This window comes from Pleurodeles waltl, chromosome 6, assembly GCF_031143425.1.
Source record: "Pleurodeles waltl isolate 20211129_DDA chromosome 6, aPleWal1.hap1.20221129, whole genome shotgun sequence".
Lineage (NCBI taxonomy): Eukaryota > Metazoa > Chordata > Amphibia > Caudata > Salamandridae > Pleurodeles > Pleurodeles waltl.
The window spans coordinates 1,389,396,758-1,389,419,891 of NC_090445.1; the positions used below are offsets into that span (position 1 = coordinate 1,389,396,758).

Sequence of the window (23,134 nt, forward strand, 5' to 3'; positions counted from 1 at the left end):
AAAGAGGATGAGTCCGCCGCTCCCTCCACACTGGATTCAAGCTGCCTGGTCGCTTCGCCGGCACAGAGGGGCAGCGGCCAGCCTTCGCTTCCAGGGCAGCAGAGGCAGAGTCAGCACGGGCTTGCTCCTGGCTCTGCCTGGTCTGAATCAGGATCAACAAGGGGAGCTGGCCTTGGAGCTCCCTCGTATTGGTGATTCCGGTAAGGACATCTGGCAACAGTATTCCACGTCTCAGGCCTCTCATCACAGGCCCTCCTGCATGACCCCCAGGTGCCCATCTGGGCCGGGGGCCAGACCTCGGCTACGGGGGCAGAAGCTGTCTTCTTCGAAGTCGGGGCTGGAACCCCCAGCTTCTTTTCCAGCTTCATCAGCGCTGCCTCCACCGGGTGCTGGGGTAAGAAGCAAGTGCACTGCTAAGGTTAAAGCCTCTATATTATCTTTGCCCCCTTATTCACGAACTGAGGGAGGGGCTTCTCCTCCAAATTCTCAAGCTCCACCGTTTAAAATCACGGCAGGCTGTACTACTGGGTGACTCAAAGTTACCCCCTCCCTTAGGTCTTTCTTTAAAGTATTAGACCAGTCCAGCGCTTTACAAACTGCACCCACTTCCCCGGTAAATACGGATGTGAATATGGCTAATATGGTGGGAGTTCCACACTCCTCGTTTGTTTTACCACACAGCCCATCTATGCAGGAGGCAGAACAGGATACAGTCAGGGGGGCATCTGTGCTTCCGCACGAGGCAGAGTCTAAACAAACTAATATATCCCATAAGGATTCCCTCCACCAGTCATTGCTACATGAGATGAGAGACAAATTTGCTGTTTCTGAATCCAACCAAGCTCAAATCCAGGGGCTCTGTGATGGTCTCGATGCGAAAATCACTAATTTAACGGAAAGGCTAGGGGCTGTGGAATCATCTATCTGTGCACTACAGGCAGATGCGGAGTTGAATACTCATGAGGTCCAAACGCTGAAACAAAGTGAGAAGGACCTGAGGGAGAAACTAGAATCCTTGGAAAATCACTATAGGAGGAATAACCTCAGGTTCTTGAATATTCCAGAAGGTGTGGAAGGGGACAATATTAAAGACTTTATAATATCCTTGATCAAAGACCATATCCCGACGGTGACCTCCCTTGATCTGGCTTCGGAAATTCACAGAGTCCACCGGGACCCTTTCAAGAGAAATCTTAACAAGAAGAAACCTAGAAAGGTACTGTCTAATTTTGCCTCATATCGAGTAAAAGAATTGATTCTTGCAGAAGCTCTCAAAGTCCTGGGCTTTCGGCATGAGGGTTGGTCATTCCTAATAAGATCTGATGTGTGTAGGGCAACGCTAGATCGACGCTGGGAGCTGGGGAAGGCTATGCAGGGTTTTAAGTCTTTGGGTGCTACTCCACAATTGAGGTTCCCCGCCACTTTGAGGGTAATGTGGAAAAGTAAAATGTATAATTTCTGTGATCACCAAGAAGCTAGGGTTTTGATTGAGCAGATAAAAGGGGAGAGGTAGCAGGCTGCCGAGGGTTGGGTCCAAAGGTAGTATGAGCAACCCAACATGGTTTCAAGGAGGGTTCCCAAGGGAGGGTATGGAGAAGGGTAGTGTGTCACGTGTTTTAACGATTTAACTAAGGTCACACCGGGTGGGGAGCAGATGGGGAAAAATGAAAAACATTGAGTTCTCGCACGGTTTTACAAATGTTGGGGTCAGACAAGAGCCTCTTATTTGGATAAGGACATGAGGATGGTCCTCGGCGATACTTCTAAACTTAAAATTCTGACCTGGAACGTAAATGGCCTCAGAGTGAGCAGCAGAAGAAGGAGAATTCTTGAGGTCCTCAGACTATCGGATAGCCAGATCATTCTCCTATAAGAGGCCCATCTAAGATATGAGGAGTGAATGAGTATTCTTAAGTCGCAAAAGTGGATCACCCACTTTGCTTGCACCAATCAATCCTTTATTGTGAAAGGGGTAGCGATTATTGTAAAAAGCAAAGTTTGATGACAGACGTCAGTGCTGACACTAGGGGGAGATGGGTATTGGCAAATATCAAGTTAGGAGGAGTCAAGCATACTCTGGTATCCTATTATGGTCCTAACCTGGATGATCCGGGCCCACTCAGGGATCTCTACGAGCAACTGATTGGAAGAGCTCAGAATTTGATAATAGCTGACGGAGATTTCAATGTTTTGCTTAATCCTTCCTTAGATAGGTCTACCCAAAGACCGGCCGTCAGTACATCTAATATGAGAACCTGCTTACATAACATAAAGGAACATTTTGGCCTGATTGACCCTTGGCGAAACAGGATGGGGCAGACCAAGGAGTTCACTTTCTGGAATAAGAAACTTGGGCATGCTTCCAGAAACAACTTTTTTTCTGATAGATGTAAAACTTCGAAATAACCTAATGGGAATCTCTCACCAGCCAAGCCATCTCTCAGACCATTCAGCCGTTCAGCTGATTATAAACTTTGCTGACTCTTGTGCATGCACTAGATGGACACTGGATCGTTCTCTCCTGGGGGAGATCGTTCTAAAGTTGAAAAGGGACGCTAAGGAATTCTTTGAGATCAATTTAGGTTCCGCTCCAATAGCCACGGTCTGGGAATCTTATAAGGCTTTCATTCGCGGAAAAGCTATGCTGCTTTTAGAGCCAAGAGAACCAGAACCACAATAAAGACTATTGAGGGTAAACTTCGTATCCTGCAAGCCCAAAGACGATCCTCCCAGGACGCAACAACCACACAGACTTACAGCATCAAATCCAGGAAGCGCAACATTCACTCAAGGTACTTTTAGAATCAATTGTGAAGACCAATTGGGAAGCTAGTAAACTGGCACATTTTGAGTATGGTGAAGGCTTTGGCAAGTTACTAGCATGGAAGACGAGGTCTGATAAGGTTAGGAAAAGGATCAAAGAAATAATACTAGGCGAAACGGGCAGAACTTCCTCAGAAGATCAAGACATCGCTGGAGAATTTGTTAAGTTTTTTTCTACACTATACAGAGATGAATCGGAGACCTCAGCGGAGGCCATTGAAAATTGGTTGAAGGGGGACACACTCCCCAGGTTAGAACCAGCTAAGAATCTGAGCCTTAATCAATGCTTTCTCCTTAGTGAGGTAGATAGTGTTATTGCTGGCTTGAAAAGTGGGAAGGATCCCAGTCCCGATGGAATACTGGATGAAGTATATAAACTCCTGAGAGACGAGCTTACACCAGTTCTGACTCAGTTGATGAATTCGATTTTTATAGACTCCTCTCCGGTTCCATCCTCTTGGCATGAAGCTATTATAATCTTAATACTAAACCTTCAGAAATACGCTAGAAGATGTGAGTCTTATTGACCTATTTCATTGCTCAATAATGACTATACATTGTTTGCACAATTACTTGCCAGGAGGTTGGATAATGTGATCAGTGATTTAGTGCACATTGATCAGAAAGGATTAATGAGAAATCGATATTTAGGAGACCTGACTCACGATTTAGTCGCCGCCTTTGATTTGGCAGCTACTATAAACATGCCTCTAACCATATCAACAATTGACGCTGCCAAGGTTTTTGACAGAGTGAGTTGGCTCTTTCTACAGGCGGTAATGGACCACAACAATTTGGGAGATAACTTTCTTAACCCAATTAAAGCTATTTATAAGGCTCCTTCTGCTCGGGTTCTGGTTAACGGCATCATATTCACACATTTAAGATTGAACGGGGCACACCGCAGGGCTGCCCTCTCTCTCCTCTTCTCTTTAACCTTTATATTGAACCGCAGATCAGAGAATTATACTGTTTCAGTATCACGACTGGGTCCTGAAGGAAGCCCTTTATGCGGATGACCTTCTGAAATATACACAGAACCCCCAATGTGCTTTTCTGGCACTCTGGGAAAGTATTCCTAGCTTTGGAGGAATCTCAGGCTATTTAGTTAACACAGATAAATCTGAAGTAATGACCTGGAATGGCCCTCAAGATAACCCATTAGAGAAAGATGAAATTCGATATTTAGGGGTTAAAGTGGTCAAGAACCTGGCAGAGATGGCCAAAATGAATTTTGTGGAGTGCCTTAGGGAAACAAAGAAGCTACTCCTCCAATGGTCACACTTACATCTCGCCATATTAGGCAGAACAAATCTAATTAAAATGGTGGTATTTCCAAAATTCACATTTATTTTAAATCTATCCCATTATCTTTTAAAACTGAATGGCTAAGGATACTGCAGGGGGAATTAGTTTGCTTTATTTGGTCTTATAAAACCCCCTGAATAGCTTACAAAAAATTGAGAAAGAAAAAGCTAGATGGGGGAATTGCACTTCCGGATTTTCAGCTTTACTACTGAGCATTCCAGCTGAAAAAACATCAGATCACTCCTCTCCAAGGAACATCTATCTTCTCGACTTCAGGCACTGACAGGGTGCTTCCGGGACCAGGGTATACAGTTTCTTTATAAATTTGGCCACTCCAGATATTACAAAAAAGTTAGACTAAAAGTTATTTATAACGCTTTCAGCATCTGGTATGCAATAAGAATGAGACTGGGCTTCCCGTACTACAGTGAGCTGGCCCTAATCTGGAATTCTCCCAGTACCCCGATGTGTCTCCAGGATGTATTAGCTAAGTCACTGATAGAGGGAGGAATTGTGCAGTGGGGACAGTTAGTCAGTGGGGGCTCCGTTAGTTCTTGGGAATCTCTATCCGAAGCAACCAATGCTAAATTATCTAGATTCAAATACGTGCAGATTGAAGGCTGGGTGCATGGAGAACCGGAGGCCTGGGTGGTCCACAGAGCCAAAAAAAGAGTTTTCAAAGTGGTATTCGGCACTTATACAAGCTGAAGATGCATCTTCTCCTCCCTCTGCAGAGGGCTGGGATCTTGTTTTCCCAGCACTAGACCTTCTTTATTACTGGCGGGCCTCTATGAAGATTCTTTGATCTGTAGTTAAATCTGCCACACTTGCGGAGGAACCATTTGTTCACTGTATACCGGGCTTACTAGACCCCCAAAAGGCTTGCTAGAATAGCTTTCCAAAGTGTGATCTAGAGGGAGCTGATATTCATCTTTGGTAGCAGTGCCCAGGGATTCATATTTTTTGGGAACAAGTGGGTAAGTCAATCTTGTCTATTATAAATAGGCGTAATGAGATAACTCTACCAATGGTTGTATTTGGGCTATATGAGGCTGCCCAGAGGAGTTTGCATGATAGATTGGAGAGACCCCTGAGGCATCTCTTCTTTTATTTGGTTTTGATAGGCCGGTGGGAAATATGCATTATGTGGATCTCTAGTCTCCCCCCCCCCACCCACAGGAATGGCTGTTGTCAGTTAAGAGAATCTCTGACTTAGATTGTAGTAATGGTTCGGATAGGTGCCTCATAATGTGGGAACCCTTTTTGGCTTTCTATAGAACCATCTCCTCCATGCATTAGGTCAGTGTGAATTAATTAGACATCACTTGATTTAAGTCTTGAGACTTGATTTTGGTAAGAGTCCGATGATTAAGTCCTAAGACCAAACAGCCAGGCGGATGGGGGCCGCTTGTTCCCTTAGCGTCGCTGGAGTACCAGTGCGATGACCAATGCTGGGGCATGCTGCAGCTTCTTTTGTCTGTCTTTTGTTACATGTGAGGACTCAAAAAAAAAAAGAAGATGACTTCCTCAATGGGACACGTTGGTGCTTCCCTACTAAAGAAGTGAATTTGGACTGCCCATTTTCATTTGTATTACCTCGTTGCACAGTGTAGTTTCTCCTTCCACTGGTATCACCCCGATGCGTGCTTACAATATGATATTCCTGAAAGAGATCAGGTGCTTCCCACGCTGTTACCCATAATGCCACAAGGTTACCCCTTGGCCCCCAACGATATACAGACGGTCTCCACTGCATGCTGGGACTGGCGCCGGCTGGCCCTCATGCTCCATGGAGGATGCCTGTACTCACCCGCACTGCCCTTGTCAGATAGCCCATGGCTCCCACTTACAGATGAGACACTAGTTAAACGTACTCTGACAGCCCTCTCACTGCACACCATGGGAGATCTGTTCCCAGATAGGCATATCTTTTCTAGAACAAAGGATACCCGCTTTACAGCAGCAACCACTATGGACCACTTTGTTTTTAGTCAATTACAAAGCACTCTACGCACTCCGATTCCTACTTACCCACTGACGCCAGAGGAATCCCCCCTTCACGTTGTTGATTGACAACACAGATAGCAAAAGATTGATCTCCCGGATGTACTTGGCGTGCCTGGAACTTCTCCCTACACATGACTCTAGGCTCCATGGCCGCTGGGCAGCTGATCTGGGGCAGCTCATCTCTGATAAAATATGGAAGGCCTGCTGCACACAGACACGCTGTATATCACTAAACAGCGACCATCGCCTAAATCATTATACATTTTTTAGACGAGTGTATGTCACCCTGGTGGTGCTTTCTCGAATGGACAATACCTGCTCGCACTCCTGTCCCACATGCCAGGCACCTGGGGAAGACTTTCCGCACATAACGTGGTCCTGCCCCACCATTGCACGCTACTGTGGGAGGTGTTTTCCTGTCTTTCTCGAATGTGGGACGCTGGTGGAACCGAGCCCCCTTACGGCTCTGCTGAAATATGTGGCAGACATCTCTAAACCAACCCGAAGGTTCACCGCCCTGGCGATACTACTTGCTAAATGGCTAATAGCTATGCACTCGGGAAGTAGGACCTCTCCTGCGGTGGAGGCTTGGATGCATAGTTGAATATATTGTTACACAAAAAGTGACCTATATGCCTCTCTACAACCCCCCACATCCCGTCCCCGACTTCTTGGTGGAACACCCTGGTGGATGGTGAAAAGAGTTCGATGGGCAGTAAATGGAACTGGACTGTGCTGCTGTGCAAGACGGATGTTGTTGTTGTAGTGCAATCTTATGTGATCTATGTTTGGGAGCTAGTGGAGGGAGACGTGACCCCTCTCCCCAAACCCATTTGTGGCCCAGTCACTGTGTATAGCTATGTTAGGCATATGTTAGTGACTGTAAAAATTGTTCCTCCTCCCTCACGAGCCCAATATTTCGGGTGATAATGATGACGCCCGTCTTATGTGTCATTTTTTTTCTTTTCCCTTTTCTTGTTTAAAAAACAAGTAAATAAAGTTTTAAAAAACTACTGTCACTTTACACAATTTTTACACCCATTTGTCACTACTGAATTGAAAATTGGCTCTTTCGAATATTTGATGTAATTCGAATTGTGACAGCCACTTTGAAGCAGTCTTATTTGGAGAGTTGATAGATTTAATGAGTGGTTACTTTGTTAGATAGATGGAGTGCAAACATATCTTTCTTTGTGTACGTGCAATCGACAATGGAAGGCCCACTCGAGGTGGTTCAAATGTTGTTTGCTAAGGGTCCTACTAAAAAGGATATTACATTTTTTTCTCACAAGGAAGAGAATGTAAAGTAGCAACAGACTTCAGTCAATACTTGGAGTTTCTGTACAAATATAGTTTAAATGCTGCTACGTGTTGGCAAGTAGTCAAGAGCCATATCCAGAGAGATTGGAGGGTGCCAATTTACTGAAAGGTTGAGGGTAAATATATTGGGCAGCAGGGTGGAGTAATGACAGCAGCTATCCCCCTAGCCAATCCAGGGAGGATGTACATGACTGCGGCTTATCTCTTGACCACGTCCTTAAGGGATCTAAATAAGAGCAGCGAAACAGGTGACAAACCAAGAGAGATCCTGGCAGATCCAGAGCAGGTTATACATAGTTAAACTGGTAATTCAAAGATAAAGTGAATATACATTTACTGGAAAGCAGCAGGGCGGGCAGCAGACCCAAAGTGGGGCTATTTGACGCTTGCTAATTCAGTGAGTGATTCAGAATAGAGTTATTCTAATTTGAGGGTGCATTTACATAGCAGTAGCTAGTCAAGTGCCAGATCCTGGATGGATTTATGTGCTTTCTGCACATACAATGACAACATCAAGGTGGAGACAATTCAACAGTGACTTCATTGACAATGCTAGGACAAAGCTAGATGGAAGCAGCTAATCCAACGATAGACCTATGGTGGAGTTAGATGTAAAATGTTGTTTTTTACATATACATAGTAGAGTACTATTGTAGATAACTAATTGACAAGTCTAGAGCGTAGTGCCATAGAAATGTACAATCCAGGGAAATATCCCTTTTTAAAAATGCACTCCCGTTATTAATATTCCTCAATGTCTCATCCCTATACTGAATTATTTATAGGTATGTCTCTGTGCCCACACACTTTAATGCACTTTTGCTACTTTCTCAAATCCCTTACCCCGGTGTCCTCTCATCAGTATTTACATGCTTGTTTTCCTTCTTTTCAGCTGACCTCTGCCGTGACAAGTTCTCCCGTTGTGGGGTAATGGCTACAAGTGGCCTGTGTCAATCAGTGGGGACCCAGTGCACTAAGAGTTGCGGTGGCTGCTAAAAAGAACGTCCATGGTATCCGAGGTCAGTTCTGGGCCGTCTGCACAGAACTCATCGCAACATACAATCCCGTCCTTGATACACTCTGAAAAACACATACTGGTGCTAATGGAAGTCATGTGCACAGAACTGCATAAACCTCTTTGTGCATGTGACATAGTGTCTTTTTTGTTTTTTATTACTATTTTTCGGTACTTGTATTTTTGTATTACTGTATATTTTCAAAGAGATTACAGCTGTGTTATAGGGTAGAAGCTATCCCACAGACTGTTAATGGCCACTTGTCAATGAGAAATATATGAACGGACTCCAATCCTGTCTCTTAAATGGGTATCAGTATTTCTTTAATTGCCTATGTGTGTCACAAATGAACGAGCCATTAGATAATTAGGGAGATTTCCTGATTGGCCAACATCTCAGAAAAACTGAAAAAAGTAGGGATAGAGTCCGCTTCATACCAGGCAATCCCCATATGCAACTGATTTACTTAAGCTCTACCTACATTTCTGGGTCACCATTCAGTCTGGAAATCTCTTGGGTTTCCCTTAAGACTGTGCAACTCCAAACATGATGAAGAGCAATCGGCTGTCAGTTGCGCTGATCTGTATTTTACACACCACCACAATGCATTGCTACAATGCTGGTTTTGTGAGGCAGTAATTGTCTTTTCACATAGGATCAATATCTAAACTCCAGGCTCCCAAATGGCCGCCATTGTCCAAGGTCTCCACCAAATAAAACTCTTAAAACCTGGGAACAGCTACTCATGGTAAAACGTGAAATGCACAATGTCTTAATCATCCCACCCTCCTCTCCATAAGACAGGTCTAGCTCTTTCCTCTGATAAATGTGATATCTTTGGGAAACAATTTTCTGGTTTCTGGCTCCAAAATTGTCACTATTGCAGTACACCCACTGGAAGCTGCAGATGTAACATTTTCTGTTAAAACTTTGGCCAGTCAAATAAGCATCAAAAGAAGAATTTATTTTTGATTTTCGAAGGGGCTAGCCTCTTCTAATATATTTTTCTTCTTTATAAACATCAACAACCCCTCACATTGACTATACCTTTATGTGTGAGACCTTCATTTTGGTTGGTTGTTTTGTACAAAAATAATAAAAAACTGAATATAAAATGTCAACGTCTATGACTGCTTCTTTTAAAGAATCACAGAAACGTTTCTACTAATACCACATCCGCACAACACCATCTCATCCATTTTGTGTTGAAAGAAAACTACTGCGCTCAGTTTGTTATGAAGAAGGGCATATTAGAGGTCTTGGCAACAGTGATGCATAAAGAAATACACTTTTCCATACCTTTTGTTGATTCAGTGAAGGCATTTGGCACATACCGCACAGGAAGATGTTTTTACCCTCTTAATGTACCAATCACCTGTTCTCGCTTTATTCTTACTACAAAGTGGAAGTCTCAGTTTTTCATTTAGGCCCAGATTCACAAACACTCATGCAACATTTCACTGCTTGAAAATCTTCAGCACTGGATTATGTGCATAGAACAGAAAAATATGATTGCACTATATTTAGTGTCACGCCCCAAGAGTAAGGCTTATTGTGAGGGTGTATGATGTCACAGGTGGAGCGAATAAGCACCAAATAGTTGGGGATGTTGACTCTCAACAACAACAACAAAAAGAGAAGGACTACTATGTACAAGAAATTCCAAACCCAACCACTAGATTGTAATTCTAGTTAGATAGCGATTAATGCACAGCATGTGAATCAAGAAAATTCTTCAAGCTGCAAAATAATCCTGGTAAGTAACCATGGCGCTAAGTATTGCACTTCAAGTGCAAGAGCAAGGCATTGATTTCAAGGGTGAGATTTGGGCTGAAGGTACATCATCCAGTACAAATTTATGTTGTGACAACTGGCAAAGTGTAAGCCACATAAATGAGTAATTTCAAAATAATTACACACCTTTCAGCCAGTTTTTTGCACCTATTTCATTTGGTGTAAGGATTTGAAGCAAAGCCAGGTCACACTTGCATATTTGCTCTGACTTTCCATGAAATACTACCGATTCTAGTGTTGTTACTGTTGTGTTACACTAGATACATTAACAGAGGTTTTAGCACTTCACAATTGCCAGGCCACATTGGGGACACCATGGAGCAGGCAGGAGTTACAGGAACACAACAGTGGGGGCTGGAATCTATTGCTTTTACTGTTCTGGGATGTGTTCTTCCAAGGTCTGCAAACTGGGCCAAATGGAACTCTTTCAGCATTTGCCCCTTAGTGGCAGTGATGGCAAGCAGTCACAGGCTTCTCATGGGCCTTGTGTGGGGTACTCAGGCTCAGTACTCACCATCAACCCTTGCAGAAAAATAGGTTAAGGATCAGATTTACATAACAGTCATGCATAGCGAGGCAGCAAGTAAAGTTGCTTCTCTGTGTTGTGTGAATGGGACAGAGCAGAACACCACCATATGTAATAAGATGTGGCACTGTCTTGCTCTTTCCCTGTGCTAGTGCGCTTCTGTCTGTCATGTGGCAATGCAGACACCCCGCACAATAGTGCAAGGGTGTGTGTGTCTGCATCGTGGAAAGCATAGGTTGCAGTGTGAATCTTTTCTGGATTCACATGCTGTGCATTATTCCGCCATCTAGTGATTGGGTCTGGATTTTCTACTATTTTCCTTCATTTTTTAGTCTTTCTTCTTCCTTTACCTTTGTTGTTGGTGGGCGTCGACAGGACCTTCATTTGGTGTCTCTTTGTGACGTTGTCCCATTTCCTCTGGATGTCTCCACCCCTGTTTGCCATCTTCAATTTTTTTTTCTGCCGTTGGGTCTCAATGTTTCGTGGAGACATTTTCATCTTAACCAAGAACTTTGAAGAATTATGAAAAACTGTGAAGAAAGTTGACAGAGGAGAAGAATTCCAGCAAAAAAACACGATCACGGAGCAGGTGCAGTGAGGTGTTAGAGCAATATTATTTCCTTTCACCAACCGATTGTCGAGAATGCCCGAACAGGGAGCTCCCCGGGTGGCATGATGGAGAAGACACTATTTTAATTTGGTAAAAATTGCCACCATAAACACACCCAGAAGGACAAGCATCCGATGTGCAATCTTTGTTTTCCCATCAAGGATCAGAGTGAGGACTGTCGCCTGCTCGTTTTTTGTGCCAAAGACAATGAGTGTGAGACAAAGACAGAGAATGGCACACAAAACACTTCAGGGGCAGAAATCGGTGCCATCGTTGAGAAATTTTGGTCTTTCCAGTGATGAAAGAAGAAAATATTGCCGAGGGTGCCAAAGGAGAGACTTTAGCAGCTGATCGGGACATCATGGAGATCGGAGAGAAGGCACTGTAAGAGAGACTGGGACTTCTCTTAAATCTCTTGAGTAGAAAAAATCAGACTGGCGACACCAAAAAGGGGCCTCGGCATCTAAACGCTTGCTGTCCGTAGGCAAAACCCACAAAAAAGAATCCCACGGAGCCCTCAAAGTGCCTTTTGGAGAAGAAAAGGGCTCAAAGAAGCACAAATTGTCAAAATACGGGAAGGCGAAAGACACAGCATCCCCATTTAAAGACTCCGACGCACACAAAAGTCATCAAAACTCAAGAGGCGTTGACTTCAAAGTCAAAAAGAAAACTAGCCCGAAGACCGGAATGTCGAAATGGAGAATAAAAAGAAAAGAATTGGGGCCGCTCTGGCCACACTTATAAAAAAGGAGTTTGACTAAAGTCTAAAGACCTTCAGGATACCACAAAACCCCTCAACGTTGAAGGAAATCCCTGAGTCTGAGGAAGAGAAATTCAACCCCCTATGACACGAAGACTCAAGAAGAGGAAGAGGAGATTTATTATGAGGAGGAGAAAGACCAAGGTCATTTTCGGCCTTCAGAAGAACGGGAGCATGGGGAAAGTCAGTGGGAAGATCTGGAAGAGGCCTCTCCTGAAGAGGATGTTGAGTCCTATCCATCGAAACCATCACCCCCAGATGACATAGGAATGTACAATCTTGTCATAAAGAATGCAGCAGATCAATTCAACGTGCAATTAAAATAGGACAAGCCACAATCTTGATTCCTCCTAGAGACACTGTTGTCAACACAAACAAAAAATCAATATCTACCCCTGCTTCCTAGTGTATTGGACCAGGGCAGGAAAGCACTTAAAGACTCAGCAACCTGCAGGGCTGTAGCTCCCAGAACAGAGAAGAAATCCAAGTTCTCCTAAAAAGATTTGTCTTACATATAAGCAACAGTCCCATCAGACTGCATAATTACAGCAACAGCTTGGAAAAAAGCACATGTTCCCTCAACATCAGGACCACCCCAGACAAGGAAAGCAAAAGAATGGAGCTCATAGACGAAGGTTTAAGCGCAGTGCAGTGAACCAATGGGGCATGCCTAAGTCAAATGCTCTTTTAAACAGAGATATTCATTGACATTGGCAAGACATAGGGGAGTCAATGAAGTACCTTCCCAAACAATATAAAAAGAGTTGCACACCTGGAAGACAGTGGAAAGAACATTGCAAATACTTGTTTAAAATCGAAGCAGACACCTCAATCTGCCAGTTAACGATGGGGATCACATTAAGATGACACTCTTGGTTAAGAATCTCTGGGTTCAAACCAGACGTTCAGGCAACATAATAAACACCCTTTTCAATGGGCAGCATTTACTTGGGAATCAAGTTGATGATTGCTTAAACCAATTAAAGAGAGACAATGGAATGGCAAAATCAATGGAAGCATTGCAGTTTCGTGGGGGATTTCAAAGAGGAACCTTTCCATCAAGAAGACCAACCTCCAGAGGTACTTTTCAAGCTGGGAGTACACATCAAACTCCCAGGCGAGCAGACAATCAACATCTTCGCAGCAAAAGTGGCAGTACCACCACCAAGGAAGGAGTGCCTTTTGGGGTAGAGCAAGAGCCAGGGGTCAAACATCAAGAGGAAGTTCAACACCAGCAAATAAGTGACTGTGTTGCAGCACCAAACGACTACAATAAACCTAAACATCAATACAAAATTCCATCACAGTTCACTAGTAGGTAGAAGAATACAATTTTTTCTCCAGGAGTGGAGGAAAATAACTTCAGACAAATGGGTACTAAACATATTAACTAATGGATATTAGAATTAATAAAATTCTACCAGCATGAGGACCAAATAAAAGAATTAATTTGAAGTAAGAAACAAATCGCCTTATAAAGGAAGTGTTAGAGTTGCTAGATAAGTAAGCTATAGAAAGGGTACCGAAAGAAGATATCAACAAAGGAAATTACTGAACATATTTCCTAATACCAACGGTGGACGGGTCCCTTCGTCCAATTCTCGACCTCAGATACATCAACAAATTCATAAAGACTCGAAAATTCAAAATTACAAGCATACAAGAAGTTATACCTTAACTTCAAAAGGAGGATTCCATGGCAACTATAGACTTAAAAGATGCTTACTTGCACATCACGATGAAAGCAAAGCACAAAAAGTATCTAAGGTTGGTGGTCAACAAAAGGCATTACCAATTCAAAGTCTTGGCTTTCAGGATAAAATCAGCACAAAGGGTGTTCACAAATTGTTTAGCAGTGGTTACAGCACACCTCAGAAGGAGAAGATTCATGTGTATCCATACATGGACGACTGGCTAGCGAAAGCACACTCTTACAAAAAATGCAAACAATATATTTCAAATGTAATGGAGACTCTACACACCCTAGTTTTCTCGTTAAACTTAGAGAAGTCATCACCAGACCCAAAACAAGAGATGGTGTTCTTGGGAGCAAAACTAATTTCCCTTCACGCAAAAGCGTTTCTTAGTGAGAAAAGGACTCAGTCTGTGTTAGAGGAATATCTACGTTACCACAGGGGGCAAGCTTTGACAGTGAGGACTGTGGAGCAGTTGTTAGGAAAGATGGCATCATGCATTCCTGTAATCCCATATGTGAGACTACACTTGAGAACAATCCAGGAATGGCTTCAGAATCAATGGTCTCAAGCGATGGGGAGTTGGGAAGATCTAGTAGTTGTCATGCAGCGGTTTCAGGAAGAAATGGCATGGTTCAACAGGAAGATCATTACTCGAGGAAGACTATTTCTGCAACCAACTCCATCAGTAAACCTAACCCCAGATGCCTCTGATATGGGTTGGAGAGCTCATATGTGCTCACTGAAGGTAAGTGAGATATTGAGCAATCATGATGCAGTCCAACACATCAGTTGGCTGGAATTAAAGACAGTTTGGCTTACCATGAAAGCGCTCCAGAAACACATTAATGGAAAGACAGTATTAATACAGCAGCAATATTCTACATCAACAAACAGGGAGGGACTCAATCACCAATCCTCTCAAAGTTGGCTCAACATCTCTGCAGATGGGCAATTCAGAGAGACAAAGACATTCAAGCAGTTCATCTTCCGGGGAAGGAGAATTGCGAGACAGACAAATTAAGCAGGCAGGCCTCATGGTCACATGAATGGGAGCTAAATCAAAAGGTAGTACAAAATGTTTTTAAAAAATGGGGAACACCAACAATAGACATATTTGCAAAGCCTTGGAACGCAAAAAGCCAAAACTGCGCCTCCAGACAACCACACCCTCAATCTTAGGGGAATGCCCTTTCAATAGATTGGGCAGGAACATTTAAATACGCTTTTCCACCAGTACCCCTATTACACAAGGTGATCCACAAATGCAAGAGGAGCATATGACGCTAATACTAATAATGCCAATATGGGCAAGACAAACATGGTGTAGGAAGTTGGCTCTGTATGCACTATTTCAAAGTAAGGAATAGTATGCACAGAGTCCAAGGATTCCCCTTAGAGGTAAGATAGTGGCAAAAAGAGATAATACTAATGCTTTATTTTGTGGTAGTGTGGTCGAGCAGTAGGCTTATCAAAGGAGTAGTGTTAAGCATTTGTTGTACACACACAAGCAATAAATGAGGAACACACACTCAAAGACAATTCCAGGCCAATAGGTTTTTGTATAGAAAAATATATTTTCTTAGTTTATTTTAAGAACCACAGGTTCAAATTTTACATGTAATACTTTAAATGAAAGGTATTGCAGGTAAGTACTTTAGGAACTTTGAATAATCACAATAGCATATATACTTTTCAAATAAATCTCATATATAGCTATTTTAAAACTAGACAGTGCAATTTATACAGTTCCTAGGGGGAGTAAGAGTTTGTTAGTTCTTGCAGGTAAGTAAACCACCTATGGGGTTCAAGCTTGGGTCCAAGGTAGCCCACCGTTGGGGGTTCAGAGCAACCCCAAAGTTACCACACCAGCAGCTCAGGGCCGGTCAGGTGCAGAGTTCAAAGTGGTGCCCAAAACGTATAGGCTTCAATGGAGAAGGGGGTGCCCCAGTTCCAGTCTGCCAGCAGGTAAGTACCCGCGTCTTCGGAGGACAGACCAGGGGGGTTTTGTAGGGCACCGGGGGGGGACACAAGTTAGCACAGAAAGTACACCCTCAGCAGCACGGGGGCGGCCGGGTGCAGTGTGCAAACACACGTCGGGTTTCCAATGTAAATCAATGGGAGACCAAGGGGTCTCTTCAGCGATGCAGGCAGGCAAGGGGGGGGCTCCTCGGGGTAGCCACCACCTGGGCAAGGGAGAGGGCCTCCTGGGGGTCAGTCCTGCACGGGAGTTCCGATCTTTCAGGTCCTGGGGGCTGCGGGTGCAGAGTCTTTACCAGGCGTCAGGATCTGGGAGTCAGGCAGTCGCGGTCAGGGGGAGCCTCGGGATTCCTTCTGCAGGCATCGCTGTAGGGGCTCAGGGGGGGCAACTCTGGCTACTCACGGTCTCGTAGTCGCCGGGGAGTCCTCCCTGAAGTGTTGTTTCTCCACAAGTCGAGCCGGGGGCGTCGGGTGCAGAGTAGCAAGTCTCATGCTTCCGGCGGGAAACGCAGTTGTCTTGAAGTTGCTTCTTTGGAAACAAAGTTGCAGTCTTTGGTGAACAGGGCCGCTGTTCTCGGGAGTTTCTTGGTCCTTCTAGAGCAGGGCAGTCCTCTGAGGATTCAGAGGTCGCTGGTCCCTGGGGAGAGCGTTGCTGGAGCAGTTTCTTCAGAAGGGGGGAGACAGGCCGGTAGAGCTGGGGCCAAAGCAGTTGGTGTCTCCATCTTCTCTGCAGGGTTTTTCAGCTTAGCAGTCCTCTTCTTCTTAGGTTGCAGGAATCTAGTTTCCTAGGTTCTGGGGAGCCCCTAAATACTGAATTTAGGGGTGTGTTTAGGTCTGGGGGTTAGTAGCCAATGGCTGCTAGCCCTGAGGGTGGCTACACCCTCTTTGTGCCTCCTCCCTGAGGGGAGGGGGGCACATCCCTAATCCTATTGGAGGAATCCTCAATCTGCAAGATGGAGGATTTCTAAAAGTCAGAGTCACCTCAGCTCAGGACACCTTAGGGGCTCCCCTGACTGGCCAGTGACTCCTCCTTGTTTTTCTCATTATCTCTCCTGGACTTGCCGCCAAAAGTGGGGGCTGTGTCCAGGGGACGGGCATCTCCACTAGCTGGAGTGCCCTGGGGCATTATAACACGAAGCCTGAGCCTTTGAAGCTCACTGCTGGGTGTTACAATTCCTGCAGGGGGGAGGTGTGAAGCACCTCCACCGAGAGCATGCTTTTGTTTCTGTCCTCAGAGAGCACAAAGGCCCTCACCACATGGGGTCAGAAACTCGTCTCTCAGCAGCAGGCTGGCACAGACCAGTCAGTCCTGCACTGAATAATTGGGTAAAATACAGGGGGTATCTCTAAGATGCCCTCTGTGTGCATTTTTTAATAAATCCAACACTGGCATCCAGTGTGGGTTTATTATTCTGAGAAGTTTGATACCAAACTTCCCAGTATTCAATGTAGCCATTATGGAGCTGTGGAGTTCGTTTTTGACAGACTCCCAGACCATATACTCTTATGGCTACCCTGCACTTACAATGTCTAAGGTTTTGCTTAGACACTGTAGGGGCATAGTGCTCATGCACCTATGCCCTCACCTGTGGTATAGTGCACCCTGCCTTAGGGCTGTAAGGCCTGCTAGAGGGGTGACTTACCTATGCCACAAGCAGTGTGAGGTTGGCATGGCACCCTGAGGGGAGTGCCATGTCGACGTAGTCATTTTCTCCCCACCAGCACACACAAGCTGGCAAGCAGTGTGTCTGTGCTGAGTGAGGGGTCCCTAGGGTGGCATAAGACATGCTGCAGCCCTTAGAGACCTTCCCTGGCATCAGGGCCCTTGGTACCAGGGGTACCAGTTACAAGGGACTTACCTGGGTGCCAGGGTTGTGCCAATTGTGGAGACAATGGTACATTTTAGGTGAAAGAACACTGGTGCTGGGGCCTGGTTAGCAGGGTCCCAGCACACTTCTCAGTCAAGTCAGCATCAGTATCAGGCAAAACGTGGGGGGTAACTGCAACAGGGAGCCATTTCTTTACACATGGTACTCGAAAATTATACAGTTAGCTCAAGGAAATGTTTAATGTCTACCGAAAAGACAGGATTTGTGGTCCATCGAGGAAGGGAAGGTAATGCATCTAGAACCAGAATATTTCAAATTAACGGCGTGGCTCCTGATGACTTAGAATTCGGACATTTTAAATTGCCAGAAAACACAATGGCTGTACTAAGAGAAGCCAGGAAGCCTGTAACAAGGAAATGTTATATGGCAAAATGGAAAAGAATTACACTTTGGTGTGTGAATAAGAAATGAACACAAAGGATTACAAACAAAGACAGTTTTCAAATATTTAACCCATCGATTTATGCTTCTCTATAGTATCGAATACAAGAGGTCAAACGGGAAGAAGTTTTTTCACATCAACAGTGGTAAAAAGATTCCTAGAAAGACCATAGAGGATAGCACCCTAGGAGGGCTCCAGTGCCTACATGGAACCTAAATCTAGTTCTTTCACAATTCATGAGGAAACAGTTTAAGCCATTACACAAAGTTACTTTGCAAACATTAACGTTAAAGACTGTGTTCTTAGTGACTATTATTTCCTTACGCAGAGTTAGTGAGTTACAAGCATTCACTATTCAAGAACCCTACTTTGAAATTCACAAAGACGGGATTGTCAGGAGGACAGATCCACATTTCTTAACAAAACTGGTTTCTGTTTCATATTAATCAATCTATTCAGATACCAACTTTCTTAAAAAATCCAAAGACGTATGCAGAAAGGAGTTTGCAATCATGGGATGCAAGACTTTGCATTGTGTACTACAGTAAAAGAGCAAAACACTTCAGGAAATCCCAGCAATTGTTTGTAGCATTCTCAAAAACAAATGGGAGAAAGAAGTAGCAAAGAACCCAATTGCAAGGTAGATTGCGTAACTGATTTAATTATGCCACTCCAACACAGGAGAAGCATTACCTAGAGTGCCGGGAGCGCGCTCAACACAGAAGAAAGAAGCTTCGGTTGCCTTTATATTGAACACTCCCTTACAAGAAATTTGTATGGCAGCAACCTGGGCTTTAGCTCACACCTTGACAAAACATTATTATATTGATATACAATTGAACAAAGAGGCACAGGTGGGACAAGGGTTTTGAAACACGTATTTTCAAATCAATATCCATCTTCAACCCAACCATCACAATAGAGGAAACTGTTTTAAAATCAATGCACAGCATGTGAATCCAGAAAAGATTCACACTGCAGAACAAAACGTTTCTTACATGTAGATGTAGTTTTACAGCTTGAAGATTTCCTGGATTCACAAGTAACCCACCCACTTCCACTAAGAAGATGGAAAAAAAAGAAGAAGAAAAAAGAATGAGAAGATGGTTTAAATGCCTCTGCGTAAAAGCATGTGCCCTAATACCAGGAGTGATTCAGGAATTATTTTTTTGTAAAAAAACAAATGGGGTTTATGAACTTGGGTGCATTCATTACTCTTTTGTCACTTCAATGACAAAAACAGAGCTAAATTGATAAGTTATCTCAAGCATTAGCACCAGTGTGAGAATTTGAGGTAAAGATGTTAAATATTTCTGAAAATCTGATAAATACCACGCCCTGATTTCCCAGCTTCCTACACAATATTTCATGGGCAACTTATGAAGCCTTTCCTCTTAATATGAAACAGCATCAGATTTATGAAAAGATTGTGTTGCCCTTGTGTCACACAAGGTGACACAAGGGCAATGTAATCTTTAAAACAGATTTACCAATCCAAGCAAGGCACCTTGTTTGGCCCTTTATAGCTTTGTCAATAAGGAGTAACACAAGGCAGCGCAAGTAGTTACTCTGCACTGGGAAGGTGTTACAGAGGTGAAGCATGGGTGCTCCCACGCATCCACCCATTCTTTTTGGCGCATTCCCAGATTTACCAAGATTGGTAAACCTGGGAATGTGTCACCATAGAATGCCTCCCAATAAAGTTGCAACAAGGAGAAATATCTTTATGTCTCCTTGTAGGAAAGTGGGTCTTAATATAGTGGACCAAAACAAGGTACACTGTGCAAAGTGTCCAAGCAATCCCCAGAGGAATCACAGAGGCACAAACGAGATCCCAAATTCTCTCTTTTTGGGTAGTGTGGTCGAGCAGATAGACATGTCAGAGGGTAGGTGCTAGGCATGTAAGGCACACACTCAGGCAGTAAGAGAGATACACCCTCAATAAAGAAATCCAAAACCAATTTATAAAAATAACAGATACTTTTATGTAAACTTTGATATCAAGATCACAGGAGTCAGATGAGTACTTTTCGAGTTATGACTTTTTAGAGTTTTTAAAAGTAGACAGTCTACATTTTTCAGATGCAGTAATGTTATCCTATGGATGAAGAACAAGCACTGCATACCAGGTAGAATACAACGACTTGCAGAGCCAATCTCCTGAACCTAAGGTGAGTTTGGGGCAAGGTCCAAGGCCACACCAACAAGTCACTTCAGGGAACTCTGGTGCATCCAGGCATGGAAGTGAGTTACGGCGTTGGGTGTCCTAATCAAGTCTAAGGTAGTGGTCCGGCTGCAAAGTTGCTGCAGAGATGGACCGGAAGGACAGCCCAGGGGAACCCACAGGGAGGCTCGACCCTTGAGGTCCTTGAGCTGTGGGGACACCATCAGTCCACTCATTGGGCTATAGGGATTGTGGTGCAGTGGTGTCCTCTGGCGTCAGGTCCAGAACTAGAGTTACTCATGGTTGCAGATGGGCTCGGAGAAACACTGTGCAGGCATGGATTATGGGTCCAGTCCGAACAAGCCAACAAGTGGGCTCAGGTTTAACGAGGTGGGGAGACGTAGGGACACCCTTGATTCTTTTATAATGGGTGCAGGGCGTACGGGTGTAGAGGTAGCCTACAGTGTCGGGTCTTTGTCTCCTGCTCACTCGTGGTTGTGGTAGGGGGCTGCAGAATCAGTCTGCTGATGCCATTGTGAAGTCCACAGTGGGCGAGCACAGGGAGGGCTTCTTTTCTGGACGGTCTTGGAACCATGCTGACACCATTGGCCTACTTCAACATGGGCTGGGCAGCTCTGGTGCAGTGGTGATATCCAGCATTGGGATTCTGGAAGTCCTGGTCCTCTCAGGTCTTTCTTGGGTGCCTGCAGATGCAGGGGAGCAGCTCCTATACTCCAGGGGAGTTCCTCCTAGCAATTGGCAAAGCACTGGTAGCTCTCCCAGTTTCTCAGAGACTGCAGTGGCAGGACAGGTCAGTTGCTCCTCGAGAGTCAGGTGCAGTTGAGAGGCCGGCAGGGTTGGTAGCAAGTCAGTTTTGCTCCTCAGATCTCAGAGTCAGCAGGCTTCTTGTCCACTCCTACTTTTGTGTCCAGCAAAGATGTGAGAATCAGGGGGTCCCCTAAATACTCAATAATAGGTGACCTTAAGGGAAGTGAAGGATAGTAGCCAATGGGCTACTTACCCATGGGGTCACTACATCCTCTAAATGATCACTTTGTGTGGGAGTGGGCAACACCATGTCCAGAGTTCCTAAATTCCACCACATGCAAGATGGCGGAATTTCATTAGTCGTGTCCACTTCAGGCTGGTCACCCTAGGGGTGTTCCCAGTCTGGAAGGGTGCCTCGCCTCCTAAATAGGTCATTTTCCCACCTGTCCAGGTGGCCGGCGGGGTCCTGTAGCAGGGGGTTGGCATCTTCCTCTGAGGACGGCCAGATTTTCATACCAAAGGAGGTTGGTTTATTTCAAGCTCTTACCTTGGAATGCAAACTCCTGTCGGGAGGGATAACACCCAGCACCGACAAGCTTTTGTTGCTGACCTCTCGAAAGCAGAGGCTCTCATCCTGGGGGGTCAGATTCCCGCCTGCTAATTGCAGGCTGTCCAGAACTGGTCAGTAAGCTCACCAGCAGTTGGTAGGATTTTCAGGGGTCACCTCTAATGTGCCCTCTGGGTGCATGTATTAATAAATCTATCAATGCAATAAATGAGGGCATATTAATGTGAGATATTTGATACCAAACATCCCTAGTTTCAGAGAAGCTATCATGTGACTGGGGAACTTGTATTGACCAGGGTCTGGGGTGGTAGACTAAGGAGGGCCCTCTCTCGGTTTTTTGACCAGGGTCCAACCCATGTATTTTAAATGACTTCCCTGCACACTTACTATGTCTCAGAATCGACAAAGACATTGGAAGGGCATATTTGCTCACGCATATATGCCTTCACTTGTAATATAATGCACCCTGCCTTAGGACTGAAGGCCTGATCTAGGGGTGACTTACAGATATAACAATCAGTGTTTATGGGGGATATGGCACACAAGTGTGTGCCATGTCGTCTTTCCAATATTGGGAGCACCTTGTTACGCAGCCTGAAATGGCAGTCTACATAAGGTTGGTGCTGGGTCCCTCAAAGTGGAACAAGTTGTGCTGCAGCTCTGAGGGGCCCTCTTCAGTACCCATGCCCTAGGTACCAGGGGTACCATTTACTAAGGACTTATAGAGGGGCTGAATGGCCTGGTCACTTGGGAATCAAGTGACCAGGTGTCTTGTTTTGGGGAAGGAACACTGGCACTGAGGACCTGGTTAGCAGGAAGCCAGTGCACTTAAGTCAAAGATGCATGTAAAAACAGGCAAAAGGAGGTGTGTGTGTATGTTGGCGGGGGGGAGTACTGTAACGAGAATCCAGCTCTCTAACTCCTCGTTGTTTCCTCTTTTTTAAGTGTGCTGCACTCTGTAGCAAACTTAGAAAGAGGGGAATGCTACTAAGGATTGTTTTTGTGCAGGAAGGTGTCCCTTGCATCTTGGAGGGATAAGGGTGCCAGCACTTGCAGTAGGCAACATACATTACACATTGCAGGGAGAAAGCAGGAAAGATATCTTGATAGATTCAGCACATTCCTGCCCTCTCCATTTGACACAGCACAGCAACTCCAGTGAGTTGTCTTCAGTTAGTACAGGGTGCATGGGTGGTTGTGGTTCACCCTTGTCCCAGGTTTATTTTAATTTTAATAAATTTCTTCTCATAAGGCCAGTGGGCAGGGCAGCTTCTCTTGTCCGTCCCTGGAAAAGTCTTACCTGCTTCATAAATATCTTTCAATGGTGCAATCTCTGCTCCACTCCAGATTGTCATGATGTGCTTCCAACCTGTGACCTGTTACCCCAGTAATCCCTTGATTACGGGGTTAGGTGTGTTCATCACCTTGGCTCAGGTCTTTACTCAGAATTTGCCTCAGGGCTGCTTGGCTACTCTCTTAAGCAGGGTAGTTTACCTATCAGACTCTTTGATTGAAGTCAGAAAGC

At 44.7% G+C, this 23,134-nt stretch overlaps 1 protein-coding gene across 2 annotated transcripts in view; it reads left to right on the forward strand.

Annotated features, from left to right (window-relative positions):
* The window catches only part of MFAP2 (microfibril associated protein 2), a 261,396-nt gene extending 251,807 nt beyond the window's left edge, over nt 1–9,589 (forward strand). For both annotated transcript variants that reach the window (XM_069240711.1, XM_069240712.1), the window contains exon 9: nt 8,351–9,589. In XM_069240711.1, coding sequence (XP_069096812.1) covers nt 8,351–8,454 — 104 coding nt within the window. In that variant the 3' untranslated portion in view covers nt 8,455–9,589. The remainder of the gene's footprint in view (nt 1–8,350) is intronic.
* The last annotated feature ends 13,545 nt before the right edge of the window (nt 9,590–23,134 follow it).